The following is an 18,556-nucleotide window of genomic DNA, read 5'->3' as shown; positions in this document are numbered from 1 at the left end:
GTTGTTCTAGTGGAATACACAAATTTGTCAGCAAAGGAAGAACCAAGTTACAGTATTAAGCAGCAAACTCAAAACAAAGTATTTTACACAGAATAGAGACTAAATTTACTGACTGCTTCAGAATATTATGATATTACAAGTCTGCAAAGGTTGAAAATAGAATTCAATTCAGAGAATGGAAATCTAGTACAGCATTACAGGAGTGCCACCTCCCTCTGAAGGAGTCTTGAATTTCAAAGCTGGAAGTCTCAGAGTATGTATAAAGCATTTCTGTACACTTGCACTGTTACTCATCTCTAAGCAAATTCTGTTGAAGGTAGAACACTGAGCTAGACTGACCTTTAATACATCACAGTACATCCTTTTAATGTAAACTAGTGCAGTAATAATGGCTTATATTATTATACAGCAAATTCTTACTCTGGAATCTGAAAATCTTTGGAAGTGGAACTAATCTATAGCTATAATAACATCTATAGTCCTGTTTCAGTACCTCAAATCTGGCACTGAATAATACAAACATTTACAGAAGAAATATGTAGCAATAACCTTTCCTGTACGTGCTCACATTAGAACCAGGACAAGCTTTGAAATGATACTGAAGTATACAATCCAGAGCATAAGAAAGATGAGAGAAAATATGTCTTTGAGTATTTTTTGAAAAGGCTATTATTTATTATTTAAAATTTAAGATGAACAGATTGATAACGCATCTGCCTTCAGAACAGACAGCATGTGTAGCTACAATTATCTTAACATGGAAAACAAGTCTAATTTTATTAGAGATGAAAGAAAAATTACAGTTCCTACTTCAGGCAGGATGCTACAACTCTTGCTCATCAAAACTGATAATTATTCATCTAAGAACTCTTGAAATATCACTGGCAGATCGACTTAATACCACTGTCAATTCATAATTCTGAGCAGAAAAGTTCAAAAAGCACCACATGGGGCAATAACAGAAAAACAGAGATGCTGGGGATATGTTTCATTTATTCCCATCTGTTGCAGAACACTTTTACCCTGAGGCATGCACATTCATCTTCCTGCTCCTAAAAAATTTCCTCTAGTCTTTCACTCTCTACACAGTTTTGTTTTATTTTCACTGATTCTTATCCTAAACAATATCTTAAATTGACAAATTTCTGAGGGTTTTATGCATCACATAAGAGCAGCATTACCTTACATTGGTCTCCATTTTGTTGATCTTCAACAGAAAACTTCCACCAACAAGGGGAGGAAGCCCCACCAAGCCTGTGTGGCCCCCCCCAGGACCCTGAACATCCCATCAGCTGCACCAGCTCTGGAACCACAACTGCTGATGTCTTGCTTTCTCTCGTTCACTTCTTTTTTCTTTTTCTTATCATCTCACCTCTTTACCCAAAACCCACTTCCACACCCTTACATAGTAGGTCAGGGACTAACATACCAACTTCCATGCCAAGGGTGTGAATTACTAGTAAAACTTGTGAGGTTTTGCAGACTCTGGCTTTTGTCATTCCTTTCAATCGTGAGTATTTATGAATCTTGGGTGCTCCCTTCTCCTTAAGGTAGGACCTCAAATCATGGCATTTCACTTATAAATCATTTAAAGTGCTATGAATCACAGCAATTCATTACAGCATTACTGGATTCTATACTGGCTTCACAATGAATACTATAATGCCTCTGTTTTGATATTTAGTAAATAAAAAAAGTTAAATACTGCTCTCAAGGAAATTTATTGTTTGATACTTAAAATTAATTAACAGAATCTTTCTCAAACTTCATAATCTGAAATATGTTTTATCCTCACAAAATATCTGAAGTTGTATTACCAAATCCTCAGCTATACCACACTCAATCTATATATTTGTCAAGCACTGCAGAAGTAGCATTAATTACACAAAAATTCAGAATGCTTATATATTCCAATTAACATACAAACACTGCCAAGTTCCTTGTTTGGCTGAAAGCAGAATTTCTGTTTAGATATATCACAGTGTATTGCAAGAAAGGAAACAAAATTTCTTTCTAAGCATTTTTCTGATTATTTCTCTTTAGAAAATTAGGTTTTTGAGGGCCAGCATATATTTACATACATATACACATTCTTTTATATAAGCATACATGTGTACAAACACACATATGTATATATGTGTATGCATATATGTACACACAAACATATACAAAAATATACATAGGCCTAAGAGTTTAGGCTTCACTTTTTTTTTTCAAGATCTTCTTAACAAGTTTTCAAATATGAACCCTTTGAATGTTTTCAATATAGAACTCCAAGGATTACCTTTCTTCACACTTTTACTTTCCTGAAGCTGCATAATGCCAGACAGTATAAATTGTACAAAACAATTTTTTATACTACTCAAAAGTCTAAAAAGTTAAATGAAACATGGAGTTCTGCTTATTTCTCAATAGCATATGGACTTTAAACTCAGAAAGTAAGTATTTTTCTCTTTTTCATTAAATAAAATTCTGATATGATCTTCTGGGGTTTTCAGCTATAGGAAACAAATGGAGTATTCAAATCAACAAAGAAAGGCAAGCAGGACTGAAAAGCCTATTTATTGGACTCCATATTTACATCTTATGATTCATTCTTATGTTCTGCTGGGCAGATCATGAAATGCAACACAGAAAAATGGTTTAAAACTTTGCTAATTTATATTTCAGGAAACATTTTCCAGGATTTATCACTCAAGAACAATGTTCTCTTATTCTCCTTGTTGGAAGTCAGGCTTTTAATCATGATAGCAGTTCATTAGATAGTCTTTTCCTCTTCTTTAATTCAATTTTATTAAGTGTGTAAAAAGCAAGATTCATTATTTTGGAAAAGACTGTTTTGCAGTGATTCAAACTGAAAAAAATCTTACATGAAATTACACAAGATTCTTCCCTTCCACCCTTCAAAGATAAAAAGTATTCTTTAACTCTTGTTCCTCAATTTTCTCTGATAACTATTGAATTGAGAAGCAAAAATCAATGGACTCCCTAAATACCCTTCCTAAAAACAGGGGATAGAAAGAAAGCAGAGGACAAAGGACAGAGAAAGTAAAATTCCTGAAAACATAGGAAAGAAAAAAAAAAGTAGTTCTTAACTGCTATGCCAGAAACAAAAATAAAAGCTCTACTGAATCAGCTTTAAAACAAGAATTCCACTTCATGCTCATACAATTTTGTGAAGATATACACACTAAAATATTTCTTCCCTCAACATTTTAACTCAGATGCCATGCTGAATTTATATCAAAATTAGAAAATACAAAAATTAAAAACAACAAAAGCCCCAAGTTAATTAACAGTGAAGTGAATAAAATGCATAAAACCTAAAACTTTCCTAATTGAAAGTAAGAGTCTTTTGAGATGCCACTATGCCTAAGATTGCCAGACACACCTATAGTGGCACTGGATTAGAATTTCTCTTCCCTCTTAAGCAGATTTTCCCAGTAAAGTGAAGATGTATCTGCTCTGGGGACAGCTCTTGAATCTCAGACGTAGACTGACTTCAGGTATTGCTGATATTTACTGGCTGTCACATTCTCTAACAATTTTATATTAAATATAGAATTATCTATTCTTTCCAAAATCTTCCTGGGACACACTGAAGAAAATTCCCTATTTCCAAAAACATAATTTATCTTTTTACCATGGTATGAGTCATAACTAATAAGGAAGAAACATACAGCTTCTCCAGAGACAATTTCATTCTCCAATCTGGAAGACTTTCTACTGTTTAGGAACTTCAGGATTTGAATTACAATATTCCAATAGTCTAGCAACATTTTAAGTGTTTTTCCTGACTTATTTTTTCATACTATTAGTAGTTAGTCTTTCAGAGAGAAATGTTGAAAAGAAACATGAAGATAGCACTAGAAGGTAAACTGAAAATTTACTACACTCAAATAATTAATGCCTCCCCTGCTATCATTACTATTGTCCATATAATGCCTTAAGTGGGCACTGAATCTTATATTTCATGTATAATTAAAGTCCCAGCATAAAAGACATAGCTGCATTTCACAGTTTTATGGCACTTGGACTCAAGTTTCAATATAGCTTTCCAGTTTGTGGTCAATAAGACATAGTACAAAAGCCTGCCCTTCTTAAACACATGCCAAGATGCTTTTAAAACGTATTTATTTTTCAGTAGCAGTAAGGAGAGAAGATGTGGAGACACTAAACTCCTTGCTAATGTTCTCTCTAAGCTGCTGAGATCTTAATTCTTGCAAGAGAAAAGTTCTGATGAATGGCATAGTTATCTTCCATTTTAGAAGGATTTAATAAAGATGAATATTTGAAACCTCTCTGCACTGCAGTAGCTTAGGCTTTTCTCAATGTCACATTTCACTTTAAGGAGCTTAGGTGTCAAAGGAAAGACTGAGAAATGTAGCCTGGCTAGATCTTCATCTATTTAGTGGGAATTGATCAGCCAACAGACTGTTTTGAGCTGAAAGCAGCAGGTCAATACATATCACTAGTCAGGGCTAAGTATCCGAAGCAGAGCATTTGGATGGTAATATACAGGCACAAAAATGTTAAGCAAAAGTGAAAATTGCTCTCTGACCTGCACTGTAGTAAGAATTGAAAAAAAACCAAACAAACTAATCCTTCTCTTAAAATTACTGGTATTAAGCAAATAATAACAACCAAAATGCAGAACTGAGGATATTTGAGACTTTCAGCTGAGTTGCATGAACACATAATATACTCTGACATTTTTCCTTATGACACTTTTCATTTCCTCTGGAAAAGCGTTCTTAAATGCTTAGTTTAAAGCTAACATAATTTAAAATGTCAAATACCTGAGTATAAATGTTTAGATTAACCTTAACATCGTAAAACTTAAAGGACCAATAGTATATCAGAATATTAAATCTGCCAAGATATATAAGCTCTTCTGTGTATGATCTTAAAAAACAAATTCACACTAATGACCCCTGGGGAATATTACTGGTGACAGACTCCAGCCAGACATTGTGCCACTGACCATAACCCATTGAGCCTGGTAGTTCAGCCTAATTTCAGCCATCCTCACTGGGCTCTTAACTGGCCTGGACTTCATCAGTTTGGTTATGAGGATGTTACAGCAAGATGTTGAAGGCCTTGCCCAAGCTGAGATAAACATCCATGCTCTCCCCCTGTCCACTGACCTGGCCATGTCATCATGGAAGGCAATCAGGTTGATCCAGCATGATTACCCCTCTATAAATTCATGGGGACTACTCACAAAAATGTTCCTGTACTTTGTATGTTTGGTGATGTTTGCAAAGATTATTTATTCCATCGACATCTCAATAGACAAGATGAGAGTGGTTGGCTTTGTAGCTTCCTGGATTCTCTTTCAGGATGGGAATGACATCTCTTCCAAACCTGTTCCAGACTTGCCCCCTGATTGTCCTGACCCTTCCAAGGTTAGAGAATGTGACCTTGCAATAACATTGCCCAGATCTCTCAGCACATGAAGAACCCCATTGGGTCCCATGGGCTTGTGTTTGTCCAGTGGCTCCCTAATCTGATCCTCCTCCACAAGTCTTCCTTGTTCCAGACTTTCCCTTTCATCTCAAAGGCCTGGGATTGCTCAGTGCCTAATCTTAACCAGTAAAGACCAAAGTAAAAGAAGGCATTGAATCCCTCAAGTCTTTTCTCTGTTCTTTGCTGTCAGATTCTCTGCCTCATTTGGCAGAAAGAACAGCACAGTAATAGACACCAATTCATTCTGAGGCAGCAAAAGCAAGAGGAAAGTGAAGGCTAAAGCAGAGGATTCAAAAACATATTGAGGCAGGTCATCTCAAACAAAACAGTGTAAGATTGTACAACTAAAAGCTTTCATAATGCAAAGGCATTACACTAAGACTACAAATTTCACAAATTTTCAGAACTTTCTCTCTTTTTTTGGATCATTAGATCTTTGCCAATGCTCACTTATGCAGTTTTGGGAGAGAAACGGAAATAGAAGCAAAAGAAAAGGGCATGATTATGTGCATACATCAAGTTATTTCTGTGTGCCCTACAGAAAAGAGAATACAGAACTCATGAACCAAAACACCTATAAAGAAGTTGATATAGAAAGGCAGTATCTGTAACTTCCCATATGCAGGAAGTATAGTTTAACTCTGCCTTCTCATTTCAATCTTGCACTTCTCTGAAAGCAGAAAAGTATAATTAAGTGAAATTGTAGGTGAGAACTGCAATGCAGATAAATGTCCTCTGGCAGTAACCACAGAATTCATCTTCACCTGTGACCCAGAGTCAAAGCTACAACAAAGATACAGATTTGCACTAACGAATATATCAACCTAGTAAGTTATCTGTACTGACAGCACAATTCAGCAGAAGTTATTATTATTTTCTAAGAACACCAATATTGTAATTAAATTGTTGATTTTGGGTGCCAAATTTGGGGAGCCTTTAGAACTAAATAATTTTTTAAAAACCCTTACTTTAAAATTGCTGATAACTATATGATGACTTATTAAAAACAGACTCCTCATTTTTATATTATAATTCATATACATACTCTTAGACAACTAAAATTACACTTTCAGTAATTGATTCCTTAAAATGCATCCTTAGTACATATTCTACTTGGACATCTGCAGCTTTTTTATCTGGTAACATCCACTAGATCTGCACTTTAGGATTCAGATTCATCTCATCTTTAGAGATTTTAAGTCAATTAAAAGTTTAATGTTAAATAAGATGTATCTTGACACTCAGATTCTCCCCACTGAGCTCCCACAGACCAGAACAAGGCCAGCCACACCTCAAGACCCAGGTATTATTGGAGCCTGAAACCCAGAGAACAGACAGATGGGGATGGGGAATTTATCCATGCAGCATTTACAGTGAGCCACGACCCTGGCCAGACAGAGCCATTGTCTCTGCAAGTTGTCATCTACACACAGGGGGCTCAGAAAAGCCCAGCAGAGCAGTGCTTGCAACTGCAAGGAAGCTCCACTAAAGCAGGCACAGATAAGAAAAAATAATATATTGCAAATACACCTACTTCGTGCAGGGTGTGTTATTTAGCTAGGGAGCTCACCGAGTTAATCATAAGATCAGACCCAAACTACAAATTGACAGCTAGAAATATATTTCTATATATATTTCTATATTTCTATATGCTGTTGGATGCAGGGGGTATAGACTAACATTTCAATCTTAGAAGCAGAAGTATTCAACATATAATGTCTTAAGTGGGCACTGAATCTTATATTTCATGTGTACAATTATAAGCCATTATAATTTGCTTCTACACAGTAAAATGAGAAAAGCAAAGGGATATTCAAAGCATATGCAAGACAGAGATTCTGCCCAAATGAGACTTATGGAAGATGACATCCAAACAGAGTATCCATAATTCAGACAGGTTAGACATTGCTTGAGGCAAAAATTACACCAGAAATTTTTTTTCCATATGTGGCTTATGAGCCATTCTGGAGGTCATCCCTGCTTATCAACAGACTGGCCTTTCTTGGGGTTCACCACACATCCAAAATGACTGCTGAAAAAGGCAATGAAGTTAGGGTCAAGACGCAAAAAGGAAAAATCATGAAAGAAAACAGAAGTAATAATTACTAGTGGTTGAACAGTTTTATCAGATTTGAAGACCAGAACTGCCTAGATCAGTCTTAAATGGAAAAGGTAATTTTATCTAACCTTAATCAAGCAATTATGAGAGCCAACGTGCCCTTGCAAGCAGGACAAGATTCATAATCTGGAACCTTGGACTCTACTGCCTTCCCAAATGTCATTGAATAAAAGACATACAAAAATATTCTAAAAATTCTGAAAAGGCAGCTCTCAAACATACCCCTATAAGCACAAATAGTAACAAATCTCTGTGTGTGTGACTATAAACAGGGAAATTAAGATAAAGTAATTAATGTTAGCACTTTCCTTAATGGAAAGAAGAAAGTGAGAAGGTTCACATCACCCTTTATGCCTAATTAAAACCTATAAGAACACACAGAACACAGAAGATCCATCATGAACAATGCTAATCAAAAGACACTGATCTTGGAAAACAGAAACACAAGGAAAGGAAATACATATGGGTAGGCAATAACTTATACCAAAAAATACTTTCAGTGGCAAGTTGTCACAGTATCTCTAGGTGTAACTATTGCAAAAGTCTACAAAAAGAGTATTAGAAGAAAGAACATAATGAAATATCTCACCTCTTTGACTATCTTTCCACACAATTTTTCGATTTTTCTCATAATGTTTATTTAACCAGATGAGAATGGTTCTTTCATATCGAGAATAAATATTACTGCATAAAGGTTCTGATTTTATTCCTGGCATGTTCTGCAAGCTTTCCAAGCTTGATGGGTCAGGAACAACACGGGAAGAAACACGTGGAAGAACAAACACCTGAAATGATAAAAAGTGTTTTAAAGCATGAACTGTAAAAATATTTTTGAGTTGACAGATAAAGAAAAAAAAAACAGTTCAAACTCAAAAGGTTTTCTAATTTAGAAAAGGTTTAGGAGATTGCACTTTAGCACCCACATAACCACTACACAGGACAGTGAAAAGTCTCAAGGGCAAGACATACAAAAAGCAGCTGAAATCACTTGGTTTGTTCAGCTTGGAGAAGGCTGAAGAGTGACCTCACCACAGTCTACAACTTCCTCAAGGTGGGCAGAGGAGAGGGAGGTGCCAATCTGTTCTCCCTGATGATTAGCAATATGGACACAAGGAAATGGAATGAAGCTGCAACAGGGGAAATTTGGATCTTAGGAGAAGGCTCTGCACTCAGTGGGTGGTCAGTCACTGGAACAGGCTCCCCAGGGAAATGGTCATGGCATCAAGTCTGTCAGAGTTCAGGGAGCATCTGGAGAATGCTCTTAGTCATATGGTTTAGTTTAGATAGTCCTGTAAGGAGATGAGTGTTGGACTTGGTGATCCTTATGGGTCCCTTCCAACTTGAGATATTCTGTCATTTTAAATATTTTTTGTTTTCAACTTTTCTCCGAGTTTGGATGAACCCTGTGAAATCACTAGGTCATCTCTATTCCAAGAATTACTGTACATATTCTACCCAAAGCACTAATTGCTGAACTACTATACTGATGTCCAGTGCAATCTACAGACAACATTCAAATTACATCTTTCATAACCCAGCTGTGTATTTAGGTCCAAATTATGTTTCTCCTGAAAAGATTCACATTATAGGCCTAAAATAAAATTCAGGACAAAATTTGTTTTCTGGGCTGCAAGTGCACATGGCTGGCTCATGTCCAGCTGCTCATCCACCAGCATCTCTAAGCACTTCTCAGCAGAGCTGAGTGTGATCTGTTCATCCCTCAGCCTGGATTGATACTGACTGATATAAAATCTGTTTGAACCAAGGCATTTCAAGCTACCTATTTTTTAGGGTTTCATCTCATCAGGAAAAAAATTTCAAACCCAAACAACAAAACATACATGCATACTATTAATTTTGGTAGGGTTTTGCTCTGTGCTAGTCTGTCATATCCCTATGAATACTACAGCAAATTGAAAGAACAGCAAAGTGACTTCCTTTCTGGTCACTGTGATTGCATTTTTCCACACCCATGTTCCCATGTGTTCTTAGGTCATCTGTATCAGCCCATGTACACATACTGGTTCAGCTCTGTTCCTCTCTCAGCTATTTTCCTCCTCGTTTTTTTCTAGATCAACTCTACATCTCTGGTACATACCTTCTTTAATATAATTTTTGCTATTTTTTATTATGCTTTTCCAATCAATAATCACATAATCAGAGAACAGTTGAGGTTTGAAGGCAATTCCAGAGATTGCCTGGTCCAAATCTCCTGCTACAAGATCAGTTAGACTGCTTTGCCAGGATTATGTTCAGTTGGGTTTTGGACATCTCCAAGAACAGTATCTCCACAACCCCATCAGGCAATCTATTCTAGTGTGTGACCACTCCAACAGGAAAAAGGTTTCTTAAGTTTAAAGGCATTTCCTGCATCTCAGCTCGTGCCTGGTGCCCCTTACTGTGTCATGAGGCACTACCAAGGAGTCTGGCCCTGCCCTCTTTACAACCAGCTTCCCATTAGGTATTTACACAAATTGTTTAGAGACACCCCCTCCTCTCTGAGCCTTCTCTTCTCCTGGTTGAACAGTCTCAGCTCTTTTGGGCTCTCTCTGTATGACAGATGCTCCAGTCTCTTAAATCATCTGTGGGACTCTTCATTGAAATCACACTCCAGTACCTCCATGTCTGACTTGTACTGGGAAGCCCAAATATTAGCTGTATTTTTAATCTATTTTCCATCCCTTGGAACAGAAATAAATCAGTATTTCTTTTAGGCACATAAATGTTACTGATCATAGATGAGCACATTTACTTTGGAAAACATGATTTAGACACCAAAGATTCTTCTCTAGCATCAGTAAAAAAAAAACTGAACAAAATTTGAGAAGTCTATACTGACCAAGTGGATTGTATTTTAAAAGGAATAGGTATTATAAAAAAATGCATAAACATTGAATTCTAATGTAAGATAATAAATACTACAGTTATACATCTAGGCAATTATGTCCAGTGAAAAGGGCTTCTAAGCAGGGTAACACAAAAGCATGACAGAGTTTTCTTTACTTGCAATAATATTTCTATAACATTTAATTCTACAAAATGCAGACTGTTCTAATATAACATTTCCTAGTTAGAACATATTAACACACTTCTAAAATTTTAAAGAAAATTAAAATATTCTCACTCCTTTTTCTTCTCTGTTACAGAGAAATAAAATACTTACAGGTATTTAGTTTTAAAGATGTGTTTAGAAAAAAATAAACCTCCAATATACCACAGATCTTTTTCAAAATAAAGCTTTTGGCCATCAGTTCTTCAGAACCTGGTAGTAAATGTACCTGCAATTTACCTTGTATATCTGCAGTAGCACATCTGTCCAAGCTCGTTTGCTCATTGTCTCAAATGTGCTGTCCTCCAGAATGAAGATACGCTTGTCACTTAATTTGCCTGAGCTTCTCTTACTTCTTTTCTTCACCTCAGGTGTGAAACACTTCAGATAAAAGGATGGGAATTTTTTTTCCATACTCATTTTAGCAGTTTGGACAGGAAATTCACACGAGGACAATAATGAATCAATGGCATAAATGGCTGATAACATCCACTATAGTGCAATAGTGACCAACATTAGAACAATTTGCAGTTTGCTGCTATCTCAGGAATAAGAACCATAATAAAGAATTCACAGGAGTTGAAAGAAGCAATCAGGAAACAGAGACAACACACAAAATATTTCTTTAAAAAATGGTGAAATCTGTACAATAATGTGATCTCTGCTTTAAAACATATCTGTTGGACATCAATATCAGGTATCAATAGTATCAGAAGGAATGGAAAAAAACCAGGGGAGACCAATGTAAATGCTGGAGTCAGCTTAAATCTCTACTCAGTCTCACACATGTGCTTAGATTTATGCAATCCAAAACAGTCACCACAGTAAGAACACTCATGACCCACCAAGAACTTCCATTAGTATTCAAAGGACTGAAAGTAAGCACTTGGGCTTTGTTAAAAAGAGAAAAAAAACCAAATCTACCCACCCTCAGTCCAGTATTCACTTCAGTCCATATCTTATAATCTTCAGGTGCAAGCAGAAATTCTGGCATAACATGAGAAAGACATGCTCCTTGGCTTCTGAAATCATGAAGAAGGAAAAGTTAATAGGCAGGAAAGATAATTATTTTTCAGAGAAATCCAAGATCCAAGTTTTTCAACTAGTTCAACCTATGTGTAATCTCCCCTGTGTTCTATCTAACTAGCCTCTGGACTAGTGATCCAGCTCTATTAATTGCTTTATACAAGCATATATATATATTTTTTAAGTATATATGCATAAAAATATAAATATATATTCATATATATTTATATATATAATATATATAGAGAAATATAAATATATATACAATATATAATATATGTTTTATATATATATATATTTTTTTTTTTTTAGATGAGCTTCATGAATAGAAGCTCATGCTCAGTTCCTATGCCTACAGCTACACACTAAAAGAACATACAACTCTGGACAGATTGGCTTCTCTATAAGCACTGCTCCTCCATAAAGGATTTGTTATAACACAAAGCACCAAAACCAAATAATATCCATTCCCATGTGAAAGCCAAATGACCAGTGTTGCGTCACATCAGCAGAATTGAAACTTGCTGATATTTTTATCTGTCTGCAGTTTCATATTTACAAATGATACTGGAAGTCTTATGGGTGTAAGCAAAGGTATTTCAAAACTCTCAATGGACCTGCCATCTCTTCTCAAGTTACTAATAAATGCAACAAAAAAAGTAATTGCTGTAACAAAAGGCAACTTCATTAGACTGAATACCAAAAAAGTTAATTTCCAAGTGAAGAAAGACTATTCCTTATCTCAAATGACACAGTTGAAACAAATGTGCTGGAAAGAAAGCAAAACAAGGTAGAATTTTGAAGTTTATGTTTCTCAGGCGAACAGAAAAGCTTCCTGACTTTTAGGTCAGGAAGATTATCATAGCATATCTAGATTTAATTTGTTCTCTGAGTTTTTACAATAGTTAATGTGAATAAAAATTAAACTAGCATTTCTTCTTATATAACCAGTCTTTCATCCAAATGAAATGATCATGCTTTTCCAGTACCATACAGTCCAAAGTAAATTTAATTTGTACATTAAAAGTCAAATAGCACAGTTTGTAATTAGGATCATGACAAATTATTACTCTTCTCACAGAATTATATTTTTCTAGTAAGAGTACAATTTCAGTTTCCATATTTTACTTGGAAAATTATTCTTTATCTTTTCAAATTATTGAAATGCTATGTTTCATACAATTACCTAGCATTTTTTTTAATACAAAAATATTTTAATCGGGGACACAAAAACAGCATCAAGTTAGCAGTCTGGTTCTAAAACTCACCATGTCTGAAATTCCCACTTTCCACTAACCCATAGACTCTGTTCCATGAAATCCCTTTTAAACTTCAGCTCCTCCCAAATTAAAAAATATGAAAGCTATACAGTATTAATCTTTTCAGGTGTCCTATCTTTCTTTTGATATTTTTACTTGGTAAATACATAGGAGTCTGTGTAATCTATGATTTTCATTCCAAGAAAAGCACGGAACAACGTTCCATGTCATCATAGAAAAGCTCTGTCTAACTGAATGTTCTCATAACTGGCTGCATTCTGCTACTGAGGAACGCTGTCTTAAAAGAACTCCACTTCATTCAGGTTAATATTTAACATGATGCCAGTTGTCCAAGATCAATACTGTCACACTGTTAAGGCATTTCTCCTCAAGACACAGGGCTTGCAACAACTTAGTTGTTCTGTAAAATACCCAAACTTTTCCTTTACTGCTGTGGTAATGCACCAAGGAAACCTTTTGAGTGGAGGACAATAAAACTGATACTTGGAATGTTGCTTGAAACACTGAGCACCATGCCTCTGCTTTGGCAAGGGGAAAATTTGAAATACAAATTATGCTTTATTTGAACTATGCTGACCAGAAAGCAGAGGTTGGTGTAAGAAAGCCAAGAACAACCTGCTGCCTTTCCATAAATCACAGAGAACATGCAGGGATAGCAGATCACAGATAAGTTACTCATATCTCAGCTGGCTGTAAACATCTTTCCATCATTATACAAAGTCATGCCAGCAGTGCAAATATCAGACATTTTTGTACTATGGTCTATAAACACCTGTGAGGAAATTCTAGATGATCCTACAATGCACAAATAGAAAAAGTAGATCCATAAATCAGGAGCAAAGAAGAAATCTTATAGGATTCACACAAACTAGGAGAGGCAGAAAACTAACAGTATGTGGTAACATCAAGCACAAAATGAGCACCAAATTAATTATAAAAGAGTTCAGATTGGAAAAGACTTCCAAGATCATCAAAATAAATATAAGCAAAGGAGTCCAGCTAGAAATGCTTTTCTATGAAAACCTGTGTTGTTATTCTAGGATTGTTATGGATTACTACTTCATGTCTGATCATTTGACCTCAACAACCACCCTCAATGCATCTGTGTACAGAGGCACTGGACTTAGCCATGACCAACTGGCTGCTGCTTCAATTCTGCTCTGAATACATCCATGACTTAACAGCCAAAGCTCAGTAAAACTGAAGGCTTTTATTAAAATTTAGCTATTAAATAGCTTTAAAAAAATTCCCAAGAAACTACATTAGAAACACTTAAGTATTTCTTTCCAATTCCTGTTACTCTTATCGAAAAGGGTTGGGATCCACATCCACTTACCCCAAAACTCATAATTTTAACAAACACCATTTATGCTAGTTTCAAGATTCCTAGATTCCTGGAAAATCTCAATGGGAAGACTGCATATAAGAGTCATCCAGCTCCACCAAAAGCATCAGTGGAACAGTGAGATCATAAATGAAAAGCTTGATCTGACTGTCTACTGAGTCTGTCTAAGGAATGAGTTTGAGACCCATCTTTTGCAATTAAGGAAGCAGAGTTCCTGTGGAACTCCTGTGTTGGATATAACCCCACCAAAGAACATTTTGATTAATGTAAACTGCAGATAACCTTGGTAAAAATAAATGAAAGGTTGTAATACATAAATCTTATCCTACAAAAAGTATAAAGGAAACCTTAAACCCACTGTATACCATTTAGTTAGAACCATGCTTGAAGTATGCTAATTTTAAAAAAATGGAAAGAAAAGATGCATTCATGGATATCTCATCATACTTGTACTTACTTAAGGAAAGAAAGCAATTCAGAATGCTGCCAGTGGAGCTGGAACATTCGTTCTACTGGATTAGTGGGCAGTGACTGGCTCGCTGCAATGCCTGGTAGTGGTTCTCCATTCAGACGCAATAACATCTCATAAAAACCCTTATCTTTGTCAAGTTTTCGTATAAAATTCTTTTCTTGTGCAACAGTTAGCTGGACTATACATACATCACTAAGAGAGAAAAAGTCTTTGATATTATTCTGTTAAATGCACAAAATGAGCTACAGTTACATGCATCACAATGCTAATTTAACAAACCATGAATTAAAACAGCAGCAAGGAAGGTTGGAAAGTACAGCACTTTTTCATCTTTACAGAACTTTCAAAATAAAGTAAGAATTTTGAACTGCATGGAATATTTATTCCTTCATAAATAAAATCTTTCTGTCAAACATAATTTGGATTTTTATCATGTTTATAAAAGTCTATGTGATTGTGTCCCAGGAGAGTGGCTTCTTCATTATTTAGTACCAAGCTAGATAAGATCAACTAAGTGATGCCACCACAACTGATATATTTCCAGGGTGCTTGCAAGACTCTTGATTATAAAATATTCTTTCTCATCTGTTTCTCGATCTTTAGATTATGGGAGGGAAAAAGACATATTGTTAAAGCACTTACTTATGCCACCAAAGAAGGGATGAAAGCTAGAACTGTGCTCTTGGAGGAGAATCAATTTCACTTAAGAAGGTGATGTATAGTTTGAACTGCATATTTGACATACACTGCATTGAGATACGCGAGGGTATCATAGTTGAAAATATATTTTAGAAAGTTAAAACTAACACCTGGTTGGCATTTTCATATAAGCACCATACAGAAGCTACAATTTTAATAGAAAACTGTGCATTAGAATGTGTTTATATTCCTTAGATCATATCCAAGCCACTTGAGTAGATTTGTTAGCATGTCATGAGAGACAGGAGTTAGCGCTAAGCAGATATGAATTACCGTCTCAGTGAATAAGGTATTGAAATGGGATTTTGTCCCTTAGACCAGCCAAAGAGCGTGAACCAAGTCTTCACAGCGGTTAGGGTCTTTTGAAAGAAGATGTACTCCTCCTTATCTTCATCAGGAAAAAATGATAATTCAAGTTTATTTCCTTTCCTATCACTTCCACTGTCAATTTCGCTCTCTTCACTTGTTTCTTCACTCTCCTCACTTCCATATTCATCACTCTCACTTTCAAAAGTGGTACTCTCTGAATGATACACACAAAAAAAATCAAGAAAGATTTCTTATTTCCCCATTTTTGTCTAGTACAAAAATATTTAACACACAATTGTTTTCAAAGAACAAAAAAACTGTCACACAACAAATGATCCACTTATTTAAGGAAAAAATTATTTAAATTACACGCACACATCTTAGAAATACAACAAATTATATACTGAAATCTAATTTCACTTTCAGGAAAAAGCATTACCCAATCAGCAAAAAATAAATTCAGGCATGGCTTACAAAACTACAGCTAGCAATCTTAAAAGGATCAGTCTCACACACAGCTCCAACAGACATGGCTTTGCCTGTCAGTCACTGCTAGTTCACTTTAACAGTTATTGTACAGGTACAACTCCCACTATATCTATAAGCCTTTGGACTTCACTCCCCTTTGTTAGACTTTTTCACTCCTAAATTCTGATCTGCTCATAACTCATATATGTTAACAAAAATATCATTGCATAAAAAGGTAACTAAAAACAAACAATAATTTTCCTTATAGCACAAATAACTTAGGTGACTCCATCCTTGAAGGTGTATTTTAATACCACTCTTCCAGTTTCATTAAGTGATGCAAAAATAAAATTAATTGATACCTTTGTGAATTAAAAAAAAATCTTATTGGGATTTAAGAAGAAAAAAAAGAATACAATGTGGAGAAAAGAGGTTCATTCTTTATAAGAGCATTGATTTTATGTGCTGTACTATACCTGATAGAGAATCTTCATAGGTTGAGCCAGTAGTTGCACCAAAACAACTTGTGGAAATACTACACGAAGGTGATGGTGATGTAAAACACGGCTGTAGAACAACTTCTCCAGTGCTGAGGTCTTTATTGTCTGTAAAACAAGATTCAAGTTGCAGTTGAAAAAACATATTTTATTGCCTGTGTTCTAAAAAATTATAAATTACTGTCTACTTCTATATTTTTCTACTTCATGCTTCAATTAATCAAGTAACATTTCTTACTTGACTCACAAAAATCTCACTTTGGTCATTAAAATTTCATGGTTTTTTTTTTTTCCATTAACTGTATATTTTACAGGATGTGTCTTTCTACTTGCTGAAAGGCACCTATCAGAACAATGTTAATTCAAGAATTCTGTCATGAACAAAATATTCTTAAGGACTTCTTGTTCACAGCTGGGTAATGAGTCTCAGCACATCATTATCAAGCTCTTTCAGACTCAACAACACATATTTTACAAATCAAATTCAAAAGTAAACTTTATCAATCAATTCTCAGATAACAGATGTTCTGACATTCTCATGCTGGCCTAAGATAGGATTAGAGGGCCCTCTGTTGTCAGTCCAAAACAAAAGAGGCACCAAGCGTAGTTTCCAGAGAAGCAAACACACCACTAAGAGAAGGAAGAACTCTGTATGAGTATCTTTTAACTTTGATTGCTGGCACTGCTATTTTTATCATCTGTAGCAAGTAAAACAAGAGCACAGTGTCAGAGTGGAGGCAAAGACTTCCTGGGTACCTTTCAAAGACACTGTGTTATATAGATATGGTTGGGTCACATTAAACAGCATTCCACACCAACACAGTCTATACAAAATCACATAAAAAAGACTCAAGGAATTTAGCAGTAATGACTTGCTTCAAAACTGACACAAACTGATGTGTGAACAATAAGCAATCAATGCAGGACAGAAATATCCCATCATTAATGGGAGATCATTTCTTATAAAACCATCAATTCATTTTTGGCTTAATCCTCAAGGGAAACATACAAAGTATCTTTGGAAAACAAGCTTGCAAAAATAGTCTATTGATCACAAAAAAAAAAAAAAAATTCATACATGAATAAGAGTTAATACTTTTTCCCCTTCCTATCTTCATTTAACTGCACTATGATCCCTGAATGATGTGGTACCTATACCTATCTTCTATTTGGGTGAAGAAAACCAAAACATTACTTGTCTTCTTGCTAATCCCTTTCTCAACTTCCCAAGTACCAATTCTCTTTTCTCTTAAATACTCTGAGTAACACACTTACTGTAAGTTAACATAGTCTTAGAATTCGGTCTTTGATGCTAAATCTGTCTCAGATCTAAGGACTTACTTGCTTACCTGAAAAACTTGTCTATTTCATCAAAATACACCAGATCCCATACACAGCTATAAAAAACCATAATCATTTACCCCATACTGAACCTGCTTTAAGCAGGAGGTTGGACTAGATGGCTCCTGAGGGATCCCTTCCAACCTGAATTATACAATGATCTCAATCTCTTCCCATAAGCACAGCCACACACAAAGAGATTACAGATCCCTGAGGCATCAGAGAGGGGTTCAGGAGGGGGGACACAGGCAGAGATATAGAGACAGATGCAGGCAGAGGGAAGTAGGCAGGGAGACATACTGCAGATAAAAATATTTCTGCTCTCTCACCACAGGCTTTTATTAGGCCTTAAAAGATAGCTGTGCCCTTCTCCCTTCAAGGACAGGAGTTAAAAACCCTGAAAACTATTCCCAATAGGCAAATAATGATCACATTTTAAAATAACACCATGTGGCTTCCGTTTTCCTTTCTTCAAACCATAT

At 35.5% G+C, this 18,556-nt stretch overlaps 1 protein-coding gene across 1 annotated transcript in view; it reads right to left on the bottom strand.

The window, feature by feature from the left end:
- Window positions 1-18,556, bottom strand: part of CFAP47 (cilia and flagella associated protein 47) — a 277,703-nt gene that overhangs the window by 195,910 nt on the left and 63,237 nt on the right. Inside the window, exons 28-33 of the mRNA XM_069031242.1 lie at window positions 16,713-16,841; window positions 15,733-15,982; window positions 14,746-14,952; window positions 11,566-11,659; window positions 10,878-11,018; window positions 8,178-8,373 (exon numbers count right to left, since the gene is read on the bottom strand). Coding sequence (XP_068887343.1) covers window positions 8,178-8,373; window positions 10,878-11,018; window positions 11,566-11,659; window positions 14,746-14,952; window positions 15,733-15,982; window positions 16,713-16,841 — 1,017 coding nt within the window. The remainder of the gene's footprint in view (window positions 1-8,177; window positions 8,374-10,877; window positions 11,019-11,565; window positions 11,660-14,745; window positions 14,953-15,732; window positions 15,983-16,712; window positions 16,842-18,556) is intronic.

The sequence above is a fragment of the Aphelocoma coerulescens genome, chromosome 1, assembly GCF_041296385.1.
Source record: "Aphelocoma coerulescens isolate FSJ_1873_10779 chromosome 1, UR_Acoe_1.0, whole genome shotgun sequence".
Lineage (NCBI taxonomy): Eukaryota > Metazoa > Chordata > Aves > Passeriformes > Corvidae > Aphelocoma > Aphelocoma coerulescens.
Note: the sequence above shows the minus strand (reverse complement) of the source record. Positions and strands in the feature narration are given on the sequence as shown.